General features: G+C 42.0%; 1 protein-coding gene and 1 pseudogene across 4 annotated transcripts in view; one reads left to right on the plus strand and one right to left on the minus strand.

Moving 5' to 3' along the window:
- LOC105883807 (F-box/WD repeat-containing protein 12-like) overlaps positions 1-21,475 on the minus strand; it is a 46,851-nt gene that overhangs the window by 3,349 nt on the left and 22,027 nt on the right. Inside the window, exons 6-9 of one of the 4 annotated variants that reach the window (XM_012787256.3) lie at positions 3,257-3,415; positions 1,840-2,050; positions 543-721; positions 331-458 (exon numbers count right to left, since the gene is read on the minus strand). In XM_012787256.3, coding sequence (XP_012642710.2) covers positions 331-458; positions 543-721; positions 1,840-2,050; positions 3,257-3,415 — 677 coding nt within the window. Of the gene's footprint in view, positions 1-330; positions 722-1,839; positions 2,063-3,256; positions 3,416-21,475 lie in introns of all 4 variants that reach the window. The other 3 variants (XM_012787255.3, XM_012787254.3, XM_012787253.3) reach the window with 3 other exon arrangements.
- Positions 19,530-19,630, plus strand: LOC142874657 (uncharacterized; annotated as a pseudogene).

Genomic DNA, 21,475 nt, shown 5'->3' on the forward strand with positions numbered 1-21,475 from the left:
TTACCTGGGACTTCGGGCTACATGTCCACATTTCTAAGCCTCTGTTTCATCTGTAAAATGTACGGGATGTCCACTGCATGTGGTGGCTTTGTACACTATGGGAGATAATGTCTATAATGCACAGCTGAAGCTAGCAATCCGGCTTTTTAACACAAGAGGAAATAGAATCTGAGCTCTGGCTTGTCTCAGGTCCCAGCTAACAAAGGGCAGGCGGGGCTTACAGCTCCAAGTCCTGTCAACACACTTTCCAACACTTCCTTAAGAAACACTGCTTGGCAGGCCACACACGGCCATTTTACAGGCAACGTGAAGGGAAACAGAGCCAATTACCTGGCCCATCTGTGGGATCCCCCAAGCAAGTGATAGCAGCTCTTGAGGATGGGAAATTCATTTTCTTTATTCCACACGTAGACTCGCAAAGAGAGGTCAAAGGAAGAGGTGATGACTCGGCTCGGGTCCTTGAAATGAAAAGTCAGATGAGGTGTGGATGTGGACTCCTTAAGGCGGAGACCTGTGACGTGGGCAGCGGGCATCGTACTCACCACCCACAGGGCCGTGATGGGCCTCTGGTGGTCCTGGAAGGCTGCCAGCTGCAGGCCGTGCATGGTGAACAGCACCAGCTTTGACTCTGAGCCCAGCAGGATCACCTGAGAGCCATGGCCCTTCACGAGGTGAGGAGGCATCATGGTGTCTGGCAAGAGGAAACTGGCGATCTGTTGTACTTTTTGAATAAAAACACACAGGTTTGCTTCTCTGGAATAGACATATGCCTCTCATAAGATGATGCGGTTCACTGCAAAGAGTAGACAGCTTTGCAGTCAGACCTGCTTTCAGTCCTGACCCAAGCGTTTACTCCCCTCAGTCTCCAGTTCCTCAGCTCTAACATACTGATGACGACGCCACGCTTACAGGGCGTTGCAAAGATGCGATGCAATACGCTCATGCAGTGTCTGGCACGTAGTACCACCCAGGGAATGGGGCTCCCTCCCTTCTACCCTTTTTCATCCACGGCAGGGTGATATAAAAAATGCCACATGAGAACTATGATATTTATGACATCTGCCAAAAACTATTGTTGAAGATACTGTCCTTTATGCTACATAGCATTCCTTTTTTAACCAGGAAAAATAATACCTCTCATGAAGAATTCATGCATTTTCTCACATCAGACAAGGCGTTATATTATATATCCTGTTTTCCCTTTTTTCCCTACCTGCTAGGAAGCTCAGAGGAAAATTGATGGTCAAATAATGATGTGAAAACAAACAAACATAATACAAAAAAAAATGCTAAGGACCATCAAGAAGGCCTGTCAGAGTGACGTGGGTTTGGGAACTGGAGGAGGAGATATAGCCGGAGAGGGCTGTGGGTCTTACTTTCCTACTGGACTAGGAGCTCCTTGGGGATGAGAAAGCTATGGCTTTTATTCATCTTTGTATGTGGTTAATACTGGGAACAGGGCCCCTGACGTAGTCAGAAGAGAGGCAGGAATGAAGCAGGAAGACCAGCAGGGGAGCAGAGACAGGAGGGGATCAGTATTGAATGTCTGATCCCAGAGGCACACTGAGGGCCCGACACCTAGTAAGTGCTCACTCACTCAACCAATATGTAAAATGACAAACAGCAAACACTATGTGTCCCAACAAAGGTTTTGCTGTTTGTCATTTTACATATTGGTTGAGAGGACCACATATTTCATGAATATATGAGAGGACCATATATTTCACTGAGAGAAAAGAAAAAGTGTCCCCAAGGAAAGATAAGAAACCTAAGCTGGAATCACCATACTGCAATGGTGGTGACACGCAGACCTGCCGGTGGCAGCAAGGGGACCCTTACCCAGAATGTTCACTCTATCCCTGGACTTCTTGGCTTCTAACTCATAGGTAGTGACAACCAGCTGCGTGCCACTGTCATTTTTGTGCATCACAATCAGCCTGGCTGCCTCTCCGGGGGCCCAGCAGCTTCTGGAAGTCAGCCAGATGGGGAGGGTAGTGGAGACAGGAGGCTTGTCTTCCGATGGGTGCAGCAAGGACTGAGTGTAGAACACCTGGGGAAACACCTGTGCACAGTCACACTGCAGGCGAGGAAGGGGCTTCTCAGACCCGGGAGCCCTCAGAAACACTGCCTATCTCTGCCCCCTTGGGGCCTGGCTGGGGAAGCTGGCTCTGCCCCCACCCCCACCCCCGTTCTGTGGGGCCTTACAGGGTGACCTGTGCCACTTTTGGATCCTCTTTTCCAGACTACACACAGACCTGGGGATTTTCGAGCGTGATCCCAGCCCACATCTGACCCCTCTGGAAACATCCTGGCACTGTGATGGAGGAATCAAATAAACGGTGCTTCTGTTTTTGAACAGCTGTCGCCACGGTTTTCCTGTTGCCTCCATTGTCTTCTGGTGCATTCCTTTCCTATCTCTTTAAGCCTCCTCTAGAACCCTCGGCCCACATTTTCAGAGCGTCCTGGAGGCCCCTCCTGTGGCCTCTCTGCACCCAGCTGCTCTTCTCTGCCTGCCTGCCTGCCTGGCTACCAGGTGCTGGGGCTCCCGGTCCCTTCCTGTACTGTGACACACTCTCTCTCTCTCTCTTTCTCTCTCTGCATCACCAGTGGTCTGCCGTTTACTTGGCTCTAATTTCCTGATTCAGACCCTGGCACTCCAAAGGGGCCTCATCTGCAGCAAATGACTGGACGTCTCTGTGCCTGCCAATCGTCCGCTCTCCATGACCCGGTGTCAGAGGACGGGGCTGGGCGCGCACTCACACGACTGCGACACAGGAGGCGCTGCGAAGCCCCTGCCTTCCTGCTCGGGCACCAGAGGCTCCTGTGCGCCTGCCCTGATGACCTTCACTCTCACGCTCTCGCTGAATCTCTGTCCTCGGGTCACCAAGTGGCTCCTGAACGCTTCCTCCAGGATGTCCCCAAGGCCCCAAACCTGTTCAGAGCTGAGGACAGGGCCCTGGCCCCTTCCAGCTCACAGGTCGCGGCAGCCTGGGAAGAGCAGAGGCTCCGGGGGCAGGATCCCTGAGGACCAGTGCCAGCGCTGCCACCGACTCAGCAGCAGCCGGTGCCAGAAGTTTTTGCTGGGAGCAGACCCCCACGAGGAGCAGCACGTGGCTGTCAATGAGCAACTCCGGACCAGGCCTGCCCTGCCCGCCCGCCCGGGGCTCGGTGCTGGGCGGGGAGCCGCTCCTGGCGCGCAGCTGCACCCTGGGCTGCCTCCCGCCACCCCTGGGGGCAGGGCCCGGCAGACACTGACCTCTGGGCCCAGGTCTGAATTCTCTGCAGACACAAACGCCCACTGTCGGTCAGGAGAGCAGAGGAGACTCACAGCGACGCTGGCAGCCACGGGCACTTTGGAGACCTCGTGCAGCTGAGGCACCGTCAGCGTGTGAAGGTTCCCGCCGGCGCAGGCCGCCTGCGGCAGACACAAACGATGCAAAACCACAGCGCGAGAGGCGCCGGCCCCCAGGCAGAGGAAGCACCGTCGCCTTTTGGAAATAGTACCTGTTTCCTCACCTGGCGGGTGGAGACGCCGGCTGCTGAAGTGCCTCCCTCACAGGGTGCACGTGCCTGTTACTTCTGTGTCTTAGAACAGCTTTTCAAACACACAGGCAACAATGAACACGCTCAAACAACGTGTAAGTCTTTAGAGCAAAGGTCTAGTGTGTAATCCTGGGGCCCCTTCTGTCCCCTGATGGCAGTGCTGTTCTGCAACCTGCCTTTTGTTTTATATTTTTAAAACTCCTTCGAAATCTTTCCACATCAGTGGACACTTCCCATCAATTTTGTACTTCCTCTCACACTGATGGAAATTTAAGTTCTTTACAAACTGTGTTACTACGAACACCAACTGCTGCGATGAGCACACTCCTACACGCCACCCTGTGCACAGATGCCAGTATTTCTTCACGGGAAATCCCTAAAACTGGAATGATCAGGCCTAAGAGTATGCATATTTAATGTTTAAAAGAAAAGAACCAACCAAGCTTTCAAAAAAGCCTCAAACTATACTCCTATTCACCATGTATAAAAATACCTATTTTTCTTCATCCAACTTACTACAATATTAATCTTTAAAAATGTTTGCTCCTCTGGTAGGTGCAAAGTCTTATTTTAATATCACTCTCTTGATGACTAGTCAGGTTTTACACCTTCACATATTACTGGCTATTTGTACTTTATTCTGCAAATTCACTACTCATTTCTTTACCTATTTTCTACTAGATTTCTGCTCTTTATATGAGCTGATATAATTCTTCATTAAATAAGATATTGTTAGCTCATAATTTTTCATGTCTCTTTATTTTATAATCCCATCCTTCTATGTTTTGGGTGTTTTTAATTTTTTAAGTAAATCAAATCTGTGTATCTTTTGATTCTGGGTTCTGTCTTATTTAGCAAGGCCTTGCACATCCCAGATTGATTTTTAAAGCCACATATATATTCTTCAGATCATTTTATAACTTTGCCTTTCACATTCAGTTTCTTAGTTACACTAAATTTATTTGTATAAAAAGAGTGAGGTGAGGCCAGGTACAGTGGTTCACGCCTGTAATCTAGCACTTTGGTAGGCCAAAGAGGGAGGATCCCTTGAGGTCAAGAATTCGAGACCTGACTGAACGACACAGACCCTGTCACTACAGAAAATTTAAAAATTAGCCAGGCATGGTGGTGTGCGCCTGTAGTCCCAGCTACTCAGGAGGCTGAGACAGGAGGATCGCTTGAGCCCAGGAATTTGAAATTGCAGTGAGCTATGATGCTGCTGCTGCACTCCACCCCTGGACAGAGTGAGACCCTGTCTCAAAATAAATAAGTAAAGCTAACAAATGAAATACTACAAGCCTAATTTAAAAAGGAAGAAGGAGATTAAGGGTACTACAAAAAAGTATTAAGATAAAGGTAACCACTACAACAAAAATACAAGGTCTTTCTAAATAACAAAAGGTATCACCAGTCCCCAGAGCATATACACACAAAAGGGAAGAAAACAGACACAGAGAAAGGAACCCAGTAACAAGCCACACACAGTAAACGTAACATAAAATAAAATGCAAGGTTGAGATTAAACACATACGTATTATCAACCAACATAAATGACTTAATTCACTTATAAAGTAAGCCATTTAACAACAACAACAAAATTTTCAGGTTAACAACAACAAAAAATCCCCACAACTCTAATGCTATATATTCAAGAGACCCATTCAAAACAGAAAGGCCAAACAGGAAGGAAGGGGTAAAGTTGCATCTGACAAATGCAAACCATTAGAAAGCAGATTTCTGGTGATCCTGGTAGCAGAAAGTTAGGCCCAAAGGATGAAATGAAACCAAAGAGACACTTTACCATGTTTAAGGCCATAATTCACAATGAAGAAATAATAGTTATGAACACTTATGAATCAGAGAAACACCTCAATCACCTTTAAAAAAAAAAAACCAGAAAAAAGCAGAGTGAAATAAATCAATAATGAATATTTAAATACTTATAACTAATTATCATTATTAAATAAAAATAAATAAAAATGATAATGATAATAATACTGTTCTCAGTCTAGGACAGGTCAAAAGGCAAATAGGCTGGGTGCGGTGGCTCACACCTGTAATCCTAGCACTCTGGGAGGCTGAGGCAGGCGGATTGCTTGAGGTCAGGAGTTCGAAACCAGCCTGAGCAAGAGCGAGACCCCATCTCTACTATAAATAGAAAAAAATTAATTGGCCAACTAATATATACAGAAAAAATTAGCTGGGCATGGTGGCGCATGCCTGTAGTCCCAGCTACTCGGGAGGCTGAGGCAGAAGGATTGCTTGAGCCCAGGAGTTTGAGGTTGCTGTGAGCTAGGCTGATACTACAGCACTCACTCTAGCCAGAGCAACAAAGCGAGACTCTGTCTCAAAAAAAAAAAAAGGCAAATAAATGTAAGACCTAAACAATATAATGAATAATGACTATAGTTGGACGTTTGTACCCCAATAACAGAAAATACACCTTCCTTGCAAGCGCACATGGGGTAGTCACAAAATTGAATGTCTAGTCCAGTTACAAAGAAACCTCAATAAGTTCTAAGGTAGAGGAATACGAGCAACATTCTTTGATCATGATGACATAAAACTAGAACTCAGTGACTATTAACAAAATAGAAAAGGCATTAGCTAGTCACAGAAAAAATGGGAGAATGTACATATACACAAAAAATGACATGGGGGAAACAGGCACTGAAATGGAAAATTTAAAGAAAAAAATCTCAAGAGAATATTTTAGACACTGGTATGCCTAAAAAATCAACAATTGAGACATATTGGATAATTTCCTAGGAAAATACAATATATCAAAACTGATAGCAGTGGAGACAAAAGCTTAAGCAGACCACCCAATTTCCATAGAAGACAAAGAGAAAACTGTTTAAAAACTACCCCCCCCCAAAAAAACATTCAGTACCAGATGATCTGAAAGATGAATTCTATCAAACTTAGAAAAACCAAATAATCTCACTGCAACTGAGAGTGTTCCAGAGCATTAAAGAGAGAGAGAGAGGGAGGGGAGGGGAGGGGGGGAGGGAGGGGAGGGAAGGGGGGGAGGGGGGGAGGGAGGGAGGGAGGGAGGGAGGGAGGGAGGGAGGGAGGAAGGAAGGAAGGAAGGAAGGAAGGAAGGAAGGAAGGAAGGAAGGAAGGAAGGAAGGAAGGAAGGAAGAAAAATGATCAGATCCCTTTTATGAATAAGTAAAGCATTTATATGCAAACATGATAAAGCACAAAAACAAAAAACTACAGACTAATCTCACTTATACAGATCCACAATCCTAATAAAATACCAACATTCAGAATGCATCATTATTTACAAGAAATGCATGGATAATTTAATAGTTTAAAAATCCAATAATTCGCCCTAACAATAGATCTATGGAGACAAATCCTGTAATCATATCTCCATGCTCTTTTGGGTAGATGCCTAATAAAGACATCTGCACCCGAATGTTTATGGCTGCACAATTCACGATTGCAAGGATGTGGAAACAAATCAAGTGCCTGTCAATTCATGAGTGGATTATTAAAATTTGCTATATATTTACAATGGAATATTATAAGAAATAACAGTGATCTAGCACCTGTTATATTTTCCCGGATAGACCTTGAGCTCATTATCCGAAGTGTCATAACACAAGATAGGAAGAACAGGTTCCACATGTACTCGCCATCAAATTGGTACTGACTGATTAACACTATGGTGCTCACATGGTAGTAATATTCTCCAGGGATGGGGGTTGGGGGGTAAATTCACGACTATAAGACACAGTGTGTGTGGGGGGGAAGGGCATGTCTCTAACCCCCGCTAGGGAGAGGCAATGATATCAAATGTAACTAAAATGTTTGTACCCTCATAATATCCTTCATAATATCCTGAAATTAAAAAAAAAAAATTATATCTCCATGCTAAAAAAGCCCTTGACAAAATTCAACACCTAATCCTGATTTTTAAAAACTAATAATAAAATAGGCAATGATGGATAGTTCATGAACATCATTCCTGAAGCCAGCATACCTCCATAATGGGAAAGCACTAAAGGCAACTCTACCAAGGTCAGCAATAAGGAAAAAGGCCACTAATGCCACCAGTGGGCAGTGTCGGATTGGAGGTTTTAGCCAGTGTGATCAGCAAAGAAAACAGTGGAATGCCAAGACTTAGAAAAAATAAACTATCTGCACCTATGGATAATAAAGTATTTACCTGAAAAACCTGAGGAGCAATGATACAATAACAAAAAATTCAATAAGAACACAGGATATAAAATTTACATCAATAGCCTTCATTTAACAAACAATACTCAAAAAATATGATGGAACAGAAAATACTCTTACATAGCAATAGAATAGCAACAAATGATAAAATATTTTGGAGTAAATTTAACAACAAGAAATGTGCCTGTGCAAAACTTATCTGAGATAAACTTTAAAACATTTCTGAAGAACATAAAAGCACACTTGAACCATTGGAAATACATCATTTATTCTTGGACAGATTGACTCAATATCATAACCATGTCCATCCTCTCTGTGTTAATATTTAAGTTGAGGCCGGGAGCAGTGGCTCATGCCTGTAATCCTAGCACTCTGGGAGACCAAGACAGGTGGATCGCTCCTCAAGGTCAAGAGTCTGAAACCAGCCTGAGCAAGGGCGAGACCCTGTCTCCACTAAAAATAGAAAGACATTAATTGGCCAACTCAAAATATATAGAAAAAAAATTAGCTGGGCATGGTGGCGCATGCCTGTGGCAGAAGACTGAGGCAGGAGGATCGCTTGAGCCCAGGGGTTTGAGGTTGCTGTGAGCTAGGTTGACGCCACGGCACTCTAGCCCAGGTAACAAAGTGAGACTCTGACTCAAAAAAAAAAAAAAAAAAAAATTAAGTTGAACATGATCCCAATGAAAATACCATTTCCTTTCCTGGAGACAATAAAGTTGATTCTAAAGTTCGTATGGAAAAGTAACCTATGATACTAAAACCATTGATCCAGTTTCAGAACATTTCCATTATCCCAAAAAGTTCCTTCATATCTCTTTATAAAGGTTGTTAATCCATCTTACCTACATCTCCAGGGACCACTGATCTGCTGATACTGTAGATCCATTTTGCCTGCACTATAATTTCAGATATGTATGGCTCGTTCCTTTTCCTTGATGAGTGGTGTTCAATTGTATGCATTTATCAGTTAAAAAAAATTTACTTCTCTGCTGATGAACATGTGGGTTGCCTCCAGTTTGGGCTATTATTACTGAAGCACTACTCAACATTCATGTACAAGACTTTTGTGGAAAGAAGTTCTCATATCTCATAGGTAAATTCCTAAAAGGAATTGCTGGGTCACTTGGTAAGTATACATTAAGATTAAACTAACTATATCAAACTAAAAAAATTAAAAAATGTCAAGCTATTCACATCTTTGCAAATACACTTTTAATTTCAGCTATTTGGGTTGAAATGTACTATCTTGCTGTGATTTTAATTTGCATTTTGCTGATGACTAATGACTCAGAACATCTTTTCATGTGCTAATGGCCAAATGTATTAATATATTTTCTTTTGTGAGATATTTAAACCTTTTGCCTGTTTCTTTAAATTCTTTTTCTCTCTCCTTTTTTAGGCATTGTTTATGTGCAGAAACCTATTGTGTATTTTAAAAATCACTGTCTCCTTTTCACTGAGAGATACGGGTTCTTTATACATTTTAGACACAAATCCTTTGTTACATTTACATATTACTAATATTTTCTTCTAGTCTGAGGTTTGCCTTTTCTTTTTTTTTTTTTTTTTTTTTTTGAGACAGAGTCTCGCTTTCTTGCCTAGGCTAGAGTGAGTGCCGTGGCGTCAGCCTAGCTCACAGCAACCTCAAACTCCTGGGCTCAAGCAATCCTACTGCCTCAGCCTCCCAAGTTGCTGGGACTACAGGCACGAGCCACCATGCCCGGCTAATTTTTTATATATATATATTAGTTGGCCAATTGATTTCTTTCTATTTTTATAGTAGAGACGGGGTCTCGCTCAGGCTGGTTTTGAACTCCTGACCTTGAGCAATCCGCCCGCCTCGGCCTCCCAGAGTGCTAGGATTACAAGCGTGAGCCACCACGCCCGGCCTTGCCTTTTCTTTTAACAATGTCTTTCAAAGAGCAAAAGTTTTAAATTTGATAAAGTTCACTTTATCAATTTTTTACTTATACAATTAGTGCTTTTTGTATCCTAAGAGAACATTACCTCACTTTAGATATCCGTGAACGAAAAAACACTAAAAGTAATAAGCAAATGTACCAAGGTTGCTGGATATTAGGTCAATGTACAAAAATCAATTATATCTCCATATATGTTTATACAGAAATTATTTCTATATGTTGTATATAGTATATATAGCAATTTCTCCACATACTAAATATAAAACCATACATTTCCATATATGCTATTATTTATATATTTCTACATATGTTATCTTTAGCAAAAGAAAATTAGAAAATCAAATTTTAAAACAATGATATTTAAAACATCATTAGTAAAAATACTGATGAGGACAGGCGCAGTGGCTCACGCCTGTAATTCTAGCACTTTGGGAGGCTGAGGCAAAAGGATTGCTTGAGGCCAGGAGTTTGAGACCAGCCTGAGCAGGAGAGAGACCTCATCTCTACAAATAAAATAAAATAAAATTAGCTGGGTGTGGTGGCATACACCTATAGTTCCAGCTACTCAGGAAGCTGAGACAGGAGGATGGCTTGGGCCCAGGAGTTTGAGATAGCAGTGACCTATGACAATGCCACTACACTCTAGCCTAAGGTGACAGAGCAAAACCCTGTCTCAAAAACAAACAAACAGGCCGGGCGCAGTGGCTCACGCCTGTAATCCTAGCTCTCTGGGAGGCCGAGGCGGGCGGATTGCTCAAGGTCAGGAGTTCAAAACCAGCCTGAGCAAGAGCGAGACCCCGTCTCTACTATAAATAGAAAGAAATTAATTGGCCAACTGATATATATATATAAAAAAATTAGCTGGGCATGGTGGCGCATTCCTGTAGTCCCAGCTACTCGGGAGGCTGAGGCAGAAGGATCGCTCGAGCCCAGGAGTTTGAGGTTGCTGTGAGCTAGGCTGACGCCACAGCACTCACTCTAGCCTGGGCAACAAAGCGAGACTCTGTCTCAAAAAAAAACAAACAAACAAACAAACAAAACCTAATGAATAATTTTAATAGAATATGTATAAGCCCTGTTCACTTAAAACTAGAAAACTTTGTTGAGAGAAATAAATGAAAACCTATATAAATTGAGACAAATATATTTGTGGCTTATAATACTAAATATTAAGATATCGGTGATCTCCAAATTCAATCTTTACATCCAATGCAGTTAGAAGCAGCTTGGTAGAAACTGACAAACTAATATGAAAATTTTATGGAAGCGTACATATTTTTGAAAAAAGCAAATGGAGGTCACAATATACTATAAATCTGCAGCAAGCAAGACACTGTGTTACCATCATTATGGATAGACATACAGAGCCACAGAAATTAATCTACATATAACACGGTCAGTAAAATTTTTTTTTTTGAGACAGAGTCTCACTTTCTTGCCCAGGCTAGAGTGAATGCCGTGGCGTCAGCCTAGCTCACAGCAACCTCAATCTCCTGGGCTCAAGCAATCCTCCTGCCTCAGCCTCCCGAGTAGCTACAGGCATGTGCCACCAGGCCCGGCTAATTTTTTCTATATATATTAGTTGGCCAATTAATTTCTTTCTATTTTTAGTAGAGACAAGGTCTCGCTCTTGCTCAGGCTGGTTCTGAACTCCTGACCTTGAGCAATCCTCCCGCCTCGGCCTCCCAGAGAGTTAGTATTACAGGAGTAAGCCACCGCCCCCGGCCCAGTAAAATTTTTTACGAAGGTCCAAAGTAATTCCATGAGGAAAAGACAGCCTCTCCTTCAAGTTCTGGATATACACTTGTAAAAAAAATGAACCTCAACCCTTACCAGACACCATAAATAAAATTTAGCCACAGATCTAAATGCAGAGCTTATAAATAACCTGGGGGTCAAAGAAGAAATCATGCAAGGCTGAAGTCGAGGTGTCAGAGTGCTGGGCTTTTGGGGAAGCTCTGGGGAAGATTCTTCTCGCAAGCGCATTAAGGTGGTGGCAGAAGGGAAGTTTTCTTGCTTGCTGCTGGCCAAGGATAACTCTGGGTGTCTAGGCTGCCCTCAGGTCACTGGCACTGGCCTTCTCACAGGTCTCTCTATAACGTCACAGCCAGCAGTGGAGTCACACCAACTGACTCCCTCTCAGGCTGCAATCTGACTTCCTCTTCCGCAAGCAGCCAGAGAAAACGCTCTGCCTTTAAAGGGATCAACTGTGTAATTAGACTAGGTCCACCAGAGCCATATATCAGCAATTTCTCATAATGTTTGTAGATTTAACCACTTCTTCTTGCAATTCTATAAATTTTGCTCTCTGTATTTTTAGGCCATATTTCAAAGTGCATCCAAAAGTAGATATTATCTTCTTGGGAGGTTAGAAATTAGATTGCTATATTTTCCTGAGATATTAATCTAATTATTATATGAAATGTCCCCTATTATCTAGTAATGCTTTTATCCTGAAGTCTTCTTTGTCTAATATTGTAGGTATATCAGTTTTCTTTTGGTTAGCATCTCCAGTATACTATTAATAACTAATGGATTGTTTCCCATGTTTTAATTCTAACCTTCCTTAAGTGTTATGTTTTACATGAGTCTGGTATTCATTTCCTAAGGCTGCTGTAACAAAGCACCACAAAATGGGTAGCTTAAAATAATAAAATGTATTCTCTTACTGTTCTGGACACCTAAAGTCTGAAATCAAGGTGTCAGCAGAGACACCCCCCCCCCCAAGGGCTGTGGGCTTTCCCTGGCTCACGGCAGCTTCACTCCAGTCTCTGCCTCTGTCCTCACACGGCCTTCTCCCCTGTGTGTCTTTGTGTCCTCTCTTTTTCTTGTAAGGACATCAGTCATTGGATTTAGTGCCCAACCTAAATCCAGGATGACTGCATCTTGAGATCCTTAACTAAATACATCTGCAAATATCGCATTTCCAAATCAAATTCCAAGGTTTCAGGTAGGTATGAATTTTTTTTTTTTTTTGAGACAGAGTCTCACTTTTTTGTCCAGGCTAGAGTGAGTGCCATGGCGTCAGCCTAGCTCACAGCAACCTCAAACTCCTAGGCTCCAGCGATCCTTCTGCCTCAGCCTCCCGAGTAGCTGGGACTACAGGCATGAGCCACCATGCCCGGCTAATTTTTTATATATATATCAGTTGGCCAATTAATTTCTTTCTATTTATAGTAGAGACGGGGTCTCGCTCTTGCTCAGGCTGGTTTTGAACTCCTGACCTTGAGCAATCCGCCCGCCTCGGCCTCCCAAGAGCTAGGATTACAGGCGTGAGCCACCGCGCCCGGCCAGGTATGAACTTTTGGTAGGACATTATTCAACCTACCACACATCTCTTATGTTGCCTTTAAAAAAATCTAGTTTATTAATTCTGATCCTGACCATAAAAAAAGAGAAAATAAAAATCTAGTTTAAAATCTTTGCCTTTTATGTGGTATATTTCAGACTATTTACATTTAATTAATTACCGACATAATGAGGGTTAATATATATCTTCATATTATGGGATTTCTATTAATTCTGTTTTATGTTCCATTTTATGCTTTTCTGGATATCTTTAGGATTATTATTTTTGTTTCATTTTTACCATTTTGTGATAGAATCTGACTCCATTTTTAATGTTTGACTGCCAACAGCTTCCAAGCCCTACCCTTTTCCCTCCCACTTCTGCCCTTATTTTGGGCAAGCTGATAAGAAAGTCCACATGGTCCCTGCTTTGGCCCCAGTGGAGAAGTTCAGATCTTATAAACCCTGGCCCATGCAGGAAAACCCACCTTGGGCTCATCTTCTAAGCACTACGAAGGCCAAGCTGGGCATAGTGGCATGCACCTGTAGTCCCAGCTAGTTAGGAGGCTGAGGTGGAAGAACTGTGTGAGAACAGGAGTTTGGGGCTGCAGTGAGCTATGTTCATGCCTGTGAATAGCCAATACACTCCAGCCTGAGCAACATGGCGAGACCATGTCTCTTGGGGAAAAAAAAAAGCCAAAGCCAGTCACCCCTACATACTTTCTCAAGCCATATTTGGATCTTTTGAGGAGCATGTCCTACTTTATCCAAGAAAGGCTCATTATGTGAGTAATAAACCTTTTCTACTCTATTGGTGCATATGTAAAGTCAGCAGTCTCTAAATCTGAGCCAAATTTGGAGGGGAAGGTTGATTCTGCCCTGTCCACCTGCAGGGCAACCAGAGGAAAACTGGCACAGAGAATAGAGTGTCTAGGTGATGCACCCCACACTTCTCTTGCTTTGGGTGGTAACTGGGTTTGATGCCAGCTGGCAAGCAGGCACCTTGCTGTGCTGCTTGGTTCTGCGTGTGCTCAGTCCCACCAAGCCACTGGTACAGACTTAACTGACCTAGGTTTCAATAACTGGCACTTATGAACAGGAGAATCCTCTTTAGAAATGACCTTGGATGATGTGTCTGAATTCCAGCATAACCCAAGACTGACACTATGCTCAAGGAGTGGCTCTCACCCTGGGAACACTGGGGTGTGTATCAACTTGGCTCTGGTCTCTGTTCCACAGAGCACTCAGAGTAAAGACTGATGCTCTATGCAACATATGGGCCCATCAGGTGCTCGCTGGTGTGAGGAAGACCAGACACCCTGTCACACACTCAGGCTCTCACTCCTGAAACCAGGTGGCTCAAATGCCTTAGCTGTTGCTGCTGCCTAATGTCTCCATAGCAACAAAGATTCTGGTTTTCAGGGTTATAGGGAAAAACACCCATGGCACTCAGAGGCACAGACCCTTTGAAAAGCAGCACCAATGTTTGCCTTACCCATCCCTTTTTTAAAGGGCCAAAGAACAGCATCATCCTCTTCGTCAAAAGTAAAACGACCAACAAAGACTTGGAATTCCACTGAGTTCCATGGCTTACCACTATGCTAAAGGGCTACTCCAATCCCAGCTTAGGCCCAGGGCCCCCACGACCAACGAGGTCACAACTGCCACAAGAGTTGGGGGGTGATAGTTATTTGGGACTCTCTGGGGAGAGAAACTTATAAATATGAGCAGGGTAGAGAGATCTCCCCTACTCTCTAAAGTGTATCAGGTAACCAAGAAAGAAAAAAGAAAAGAGGGAAAGAAAAGAAAAGAAAAGGAAGAAGGAGAAAGAAAGGGAGCAAGGAAGAGAAAGAGAGACAGAAAAAGGAAAAAAAGAGAGAAAGGAAGAAAAAGAAAGAAAGTGACAAAAGATTCCAAGGGAGGAAACAAAACCCAAGACAGAGATCCATGAAGCAATCCTCTAAGCACCCACAATGTTAAAACAAATGCAACACCTGGCAGGCCTTTTTGGGTTCTGGAGCCACATCATCGTCATTTACAAATTTTCAGGTGTTATCCACATTATCAGCCACCACAAAACTTGTAGGGGGAAAAGTCACCATTCTGAGTGGTGCTTTATTGTAGCAAAAGGCTGTAGAAATTGTCCACACTGCAATACAACAGGCAACCTGCTAGTGCCCCCAGAGACTCCTTCACCACAGAGCCTTCAGCAACCTCCGCTAAGGTCTCCCTGGGCCTCTGGACCACCTGAGACAGGGACTGTCCTCACTGGCCCCGCGCTAAATACCATCACAGTGAAAATGCCTGGCCGCATACTGAGCCCTTCTGGTGATGGAGGCTGTCACAGTTCTTTAGCCTGTGACTCTCTGTGCCCAGCTGCACGTTGTGCCCTGGGTCATAGGGGCAGCACCCACAGGCCTGGCACAGCCACAGAAGCCTCCTTGCTAAAACATAGATGACATCTTCAGGATGGAGGCAGACCTGGGCTACCTGGAGGAAGCAGCTTCCTTTGCACTCAGTCCCTTGCCAGAAAAGCAATGGCAATGAAGAGGCCACCCCTCTGCAGGATGCACCAGCTATCTGAGAGGCTCCCTGAGAACACCCTCGTAAGCCAGAAAGGGCCTTCATGTACTTTGTGGATGAAGTACTGCATGGCCCGCACCCACTGAAGAGCTGCGGCCACTGAGCCCTTAACTGGAAGGTCTCTGATAAAAGGATGGGACCCAAAGCCTGAATGTCAGGCCATCATCTTAGCCCTGGATGCCCTGGCCAACAACCAGCCTCCTTTGCACGTGTTTATAGACCCTTGAGACATTGCCAAAGGTCCAGCTGTATGGCCCACCAATGGCAGAAACAATTCCTCACTGAAGGTTTCTCCCTGGGGGTAAAGATCTCTGGGAATCTCTTGCCTGCCATATAATGAAAAGGTCACTCATGTCTCTGCACACACTTAAGTCAGAAGACAAGGCCTCACCAAGACACTCCTTATCCCCTTCATGTATACATTAATGAAAGAGACAAAAGCATTTAACCTTTCAGAATACACAATATTGGGCTCTTGAACAAGTCTTTCCACAGAACTTTCACCTCAGTTACCAGCCTTAGAATGTAGACCTCCTAGAGCACCATGATAATTACTTACACAGGTTCAAATTCAATCAAATAAAATATGCACCTTTCAGCCATCAAACATCAGAGTGAATTATAATGAAGAGTCTGGCTCCATTTCTGATGTCTGACAACTGATAGTTTTTAAGTCCCACCCCCCCTCTCTTCCCCTTCTGTTCCACATCAGGGCAAGCTGATGAGGAAGCCCGTGCACTGGCAGGGAAGTTCAAGCCACATAAACACTGTCCCAGGTTCCACATCCTCCCCAGCACCAAGAAAAGCCTAACTAAGTCAGTCACTCCTCCTTGTTCTCTCAAGCCATTTTCAGACTTGCCTCCTGCGAGCCCACCCTGTGGAATCATCCGTCTTAACCTCAAAACCAAATTTGGGGTCAGGGTCAATTCTGCTCCCGTAGGGCAACCACCAGACACATTCACTTTCCTCTTATGATTTAGAAGCTGTAAGGTCTTCCACTATCCTTCCTGGAGTTACACTAGAGATTACAACATGCACCCTTGACTTCTAAAAGTATACTATTAATTGGCACATTTAATCTTCCTGGACAATTCAAAGATCTTAGAACTTTTTAGTTGCTCATAATCTTCTAGCTTAAAAGCAAATGTCACATGTTTTATTTCTACATTTAAAGTCTATAACATGCTGTTATTACTGTTTTACAAAATCAATATTCATTTAGATTTTATTTTCCATTGTTATTGTTCTTCAATTTTTCCTGCCTCTCTGAATTTCATCTGTGATCATTTTCTTTCTGCCTGAAGAAGTCCCATTAGTATTCTTTTTTAAGTGGTGGTCTGGTTGTTACAAATTCTCCATTTTTTCATCCTCGGAAAACACTTTTTCTAGCTATGGAATTCTTGGTTGGCAGTTCTACCTTTAAAGATATCATTCCATTGTTATCTAGCTTCTACTGTTGCTGTAAGCAGTCTTGAAGGTAGTTATACTTTCTCTGGCTGCTATTACGATTTTTTTCTTAGTCTTCAGTTATCTTAATTCACTCTGATGAGTTCATATGTAGATCTATTTTTATTTATTCTTCTTAGCGTTGCAGGCTCTCTTGATTTCATGTGATTAGCCTATTCTGGAAAAGTATCTGCTATTATCTCTCCAAATATTTCTTCTGCCTGGTTCATCCCTATTCTATCCCTAAGATATTAATTAAACAAACACTGGAATTTTTTGTGGATCCTTTATAGCCTTGTGGACCATACGGTCTATGGGGAGCATCATTAACATTACCTAGAAACTTATTAAAGTCAGAATGTTAAGCATTTCCAGGAACCTCCTCAATCATAATCTGCACTTAAACAAGATGTGATTCATATATCCATTAAAATCTGAGAAAACCCTAATCTATTTCTCTTACCCTCTCTTCCACATTTACCACTTTTGGTATCCCTGTGGTTAATTGTAGATAGTTTCTTTAGATTTCTCTTCCAGTTCACTAATTGTCCTTCATATTCTTAACTTTTTAATTGATATATAACATACATATGGAAAATTTCACAAAACCTAAGTATAGAGCTAAATAAATTATTACAAAGCAAATATGCATGTCATCATCTAAGTTAAGAAATGGCACATTACTAGAAGCCCCCAAGCTCCCATACCCCTATTCCAATCACTGCCTGATTCAACAATCTACCCTGCTATTAAATCCATCCACTGAATTTGTAACCTGTTAATGAATTTTCCTATTCTATAATAGATCTGTGATGGTTATTTTTTATAGCTTTAAGTTCTCTGCTGAAATTTATCTCCCTGAACATAGCAACTATAGGTTTCATAATGTCTGTATCTACTAACTGTAATACCTACAGACCCTGTGGCTCTCTTTACATGGTCTTATTTCTTCATGTGCCACTGGTTTTAAGTGTGGGTCGAATGTTTAATTTGAAAATGAAAATAATGTGAGGTGTAAGGTGATGCTATCTTTCTTCAGAAGGTATTTTCAGTTACTCCGACCAGGTGACCAGGGGTGAGAGCTGCAGACTGTGCAAGGGCTGTTTTCCTTATGGTCCACCCTTACCTTCAGTTCCAATCCTTGCTAATCTCCCTCAGTGTATGAGGACTCAGAGGTTTCCCATCCTTGGTGGTCTTGCTATCCAAGTTTCATCCTTTAGGCTGTGAAAGGTTTGCTCAGCCTGTCAGCTGTCTTAGAGTAGATGTCTTCATGGAAAAACAGCCCCCAGTGATAGGACTCATCACTTAGACTTTTGTCATCTCTTGAATCTTGCCCTAGAAATTATTCACTATCTTTTTAGCTCTCTGATGTTATCAAGTAGATTTTATATATATATATATATATATATATATATATATATATATATATATATATATATATATATTTATTTATTTCCTTCCCTAACTTTTTTAGTTGTCCTTCAAAAGTAGTGTGAATTCCAGTCTGTCATCCCCAGGCGAGAACTATAGTTGTTCCTTCTTTGTGTATATAGCATTTTCTCAAATTTCTCTGTAGATAATTAATTATACTCATTCTAAAGTCTTTTAGACAACTATAAAGCTGTTTATATTAAATCTGTTTTATTAGATCTTTTTTTTTTTCTTTGAGACAGGGTCTTGCTCTGTCACCCAGACTAGAGGGCAGTGGTGTGATCATAACTCACTGTAGCCTGGAACTCCTGGGCAAACCTCCCACCTCAACCTTCCGAGTACCTAGGACTATAAGTGTGTGCCACCACACCTGGCTAATTTTTTTTTTTTTTTTTTTTTTTTGAGACAGAGTCTCACTTTGTTGTCCAGGCTAGAGTGAGTGCCGTGGCGTCAGCCTAGCTCACAGCAACCTCAAACTCCTGGGCTCGAGTGATCCTTCTGCCTCAGCCTCCTGAGTAGCTGGGACTACAGGCATGTGCCACTATGCCCGGCTAATTTTTTATATATATATATCAGTTGGCCAATTAATTTCTTTCTGTTTATAGTAGAGACGGGGTCTCGCTCTTGCTCAGGCTGGTTTTGAACTCCTGACCTTGAGCAATCCGCCCGCCTTGGCCTCCCAAGAGCTAGGATTACAGGCGTGAGCCACAGCGCCCGGCCCTGGCTAATTTTTAAAAATAATATTTTTTTATTTTTAAGAGATAGGGTCTTGCTCCACCACCCAACTTAGAGTGCAGTGGCATGATCATAGCTCACTACAGCATCGAACTTTTGGGCTCAAGCAATCCTCCTGCCTCAGCCTCTTGAGTAGCTGGGACTAGAGGTATGCACCACTGCACCCAGCTAATATTTTTTATTTTTTGTAGAGATGGGGTGCCATGTTGCCCAGGCTGGTCTCAAACTCCTGAGTTCAAGAAATCCTCTTACCTTAGCCACCAAAGTGCTGGGATTATAGGCATGAGCCATCACATCTGGCTGGTCTTACTTTTTTGATTGCTAAGCCAATTTCCTCTCCTTAACAGAATTAGATTTGTTTAAATATGAAATTGTTCCTGGGTATGCATACTTTGGCAGCACATATACTAAATTAGAACAATACAGAGAAGATTGCATGGCCCCTGTGCAAGGATGACATGCAAATTTGTGAAGTGTTTCATATTTTTAAATAAATAAATGAATAAAAATAAACAAATAAATTGCTCCTGGAGACTTCCAGTTCCAAAATGGTGAAGTAGAAGCAAGCTGGCTTCACACTCCAATCCACAAAAACAAAAACAAATACATAGCACTGAGATTATCACCATCAATATCCCAGAACTCAAATATGAGGAGACAGTTCTGAGGGCTACAGAGAAGTGAAAAACCTCCAAGCACATGGTAAAAGAATCAGATTTCCATATCTGAAATGCCTTTCCCCTTTGCCCTCATCTGCCCAGCACCAAGCACATGGTAAAAAACATTAATGTGCAAATAGAAAACACTTAAAAGTCTAAAATCCACTGATAAAATTAAGTATACAGACAAACCCAGAATACTCTAATACTGTAATTGTGGTGCTCAATCCACTCATAACTCTACTAAGAAGCCAAAAAGATAAATCTATCCAATATAATAATAGCTATAACAACCTGTTAAAAGATAGGCAATATAAAAATATGTAAATTGAAACAAAGTCAAAATGTGGGGGTATGGACTTAAAGTTTAGGGGTTTTTTCCATTTTTTGCTTTGGGAATATTATTTTCTTTATGACCTAAGGTAAGTTTTCATCTATTTAAAAGAAATTCTTATACCTATAAGATGTTTTTTATAAGTTTCATGGTAACCACAATGCAAAAAATTACAACAGATTCACTAAAAATAAAAAGCAATGAATTAAAACACACTACCACTGAAAATCACTTAACTATTAATACAAAGGAAGACAAGAAGAAAGGGAGAAAGGAAGAGAAGAGTTATAAAACCAGAAAACAAGCAATGAAATAGCAGTAGTAACTCCTTACTTATCAATAACAACACTGAATATAAATGAACTCAATTCTCCAACTGGAAGACATGGAGTGGCCAAATGAATGAAGAAATAAGACCCAATTATATGATCCCTATAAGAAACCGACCTGACCTATGAAGATACATACAGACTGAAAGTGGAGTGGAAAAACATATTCCATGCAACTGAAAACCAAAAAAGAACAGGAGTAGCTATACTTGTATCAAATAAAAATAGATAGTAAAAGGAAGACAAAGAAAGTCACTATATAATGATAAGGGGTCAATTCAGCAAGAGGACATAACAATTATAAATATCTATATACCCAACTGTAGAGCACCAAGTATATAAAGCAAACATCTAAAAGGAGAGATAAACTGGAATACAATTAATAGTAGAGAACTTCAACATCTCATTCTCAGTAATGGGCAGATCATCCAGATAGAAAATCAGCAAAGAAACACTGGAATTAATCTACACACTAGACCAAAGAGGCCTCACTGACATTTACTGAATATTTCACCCAACTGTTGCAGAATACACATTCTTTTCATCAGCACATGGAACATCAAAAGCACAGGCAACCAAAGCTAAAACAGACAACTGGGATTACATCAAGTCAAAAAGTTTCTGTACAGCAAAAGGAAACAACCAATAAAGTGAAGAGACAACCCACAAAATGGGAGGAAATATTTGTAAACTATCCATCTGATAAGGGATTTATAACCAGAATATATAAGGAGCCCAAACAACCCAATAGTAAAAATAGAATAATCTGATTAAAAATGGGCAAAAGATCTGAAAAGACATTTCTCAAAAGGTGACATACATATGACCAATAGGTATATGAAAAAAAGCTCAATATCACCAATCACCAAGGAAATGCAAATCAAAACCACAATGAGATATCATCTCACTTCAGTTAAAATGACTTTTGTCAAAAAGACAGGGAATAACAGATGCTGGCAAGTATGCTGAGAAAGGGGAACCCTAATACACTGTTGATAGGAATCTCAATTA

Source organism: Microcebus murinus, chromosome 12, assembly GCF_040939455.1.
Source record: "Microcebus murinus isolate Inina chromosome 12, M.murinus_Inina_mat1.0, whole genome shotgun sequence".
NCBI classification, from domain to species: domain Eukaryota; kingdom Metazoa; phylum Chordata; class Mammalia; order Primates; family Cheirogaleidae; genus Microcebus; species Microcebus murinus.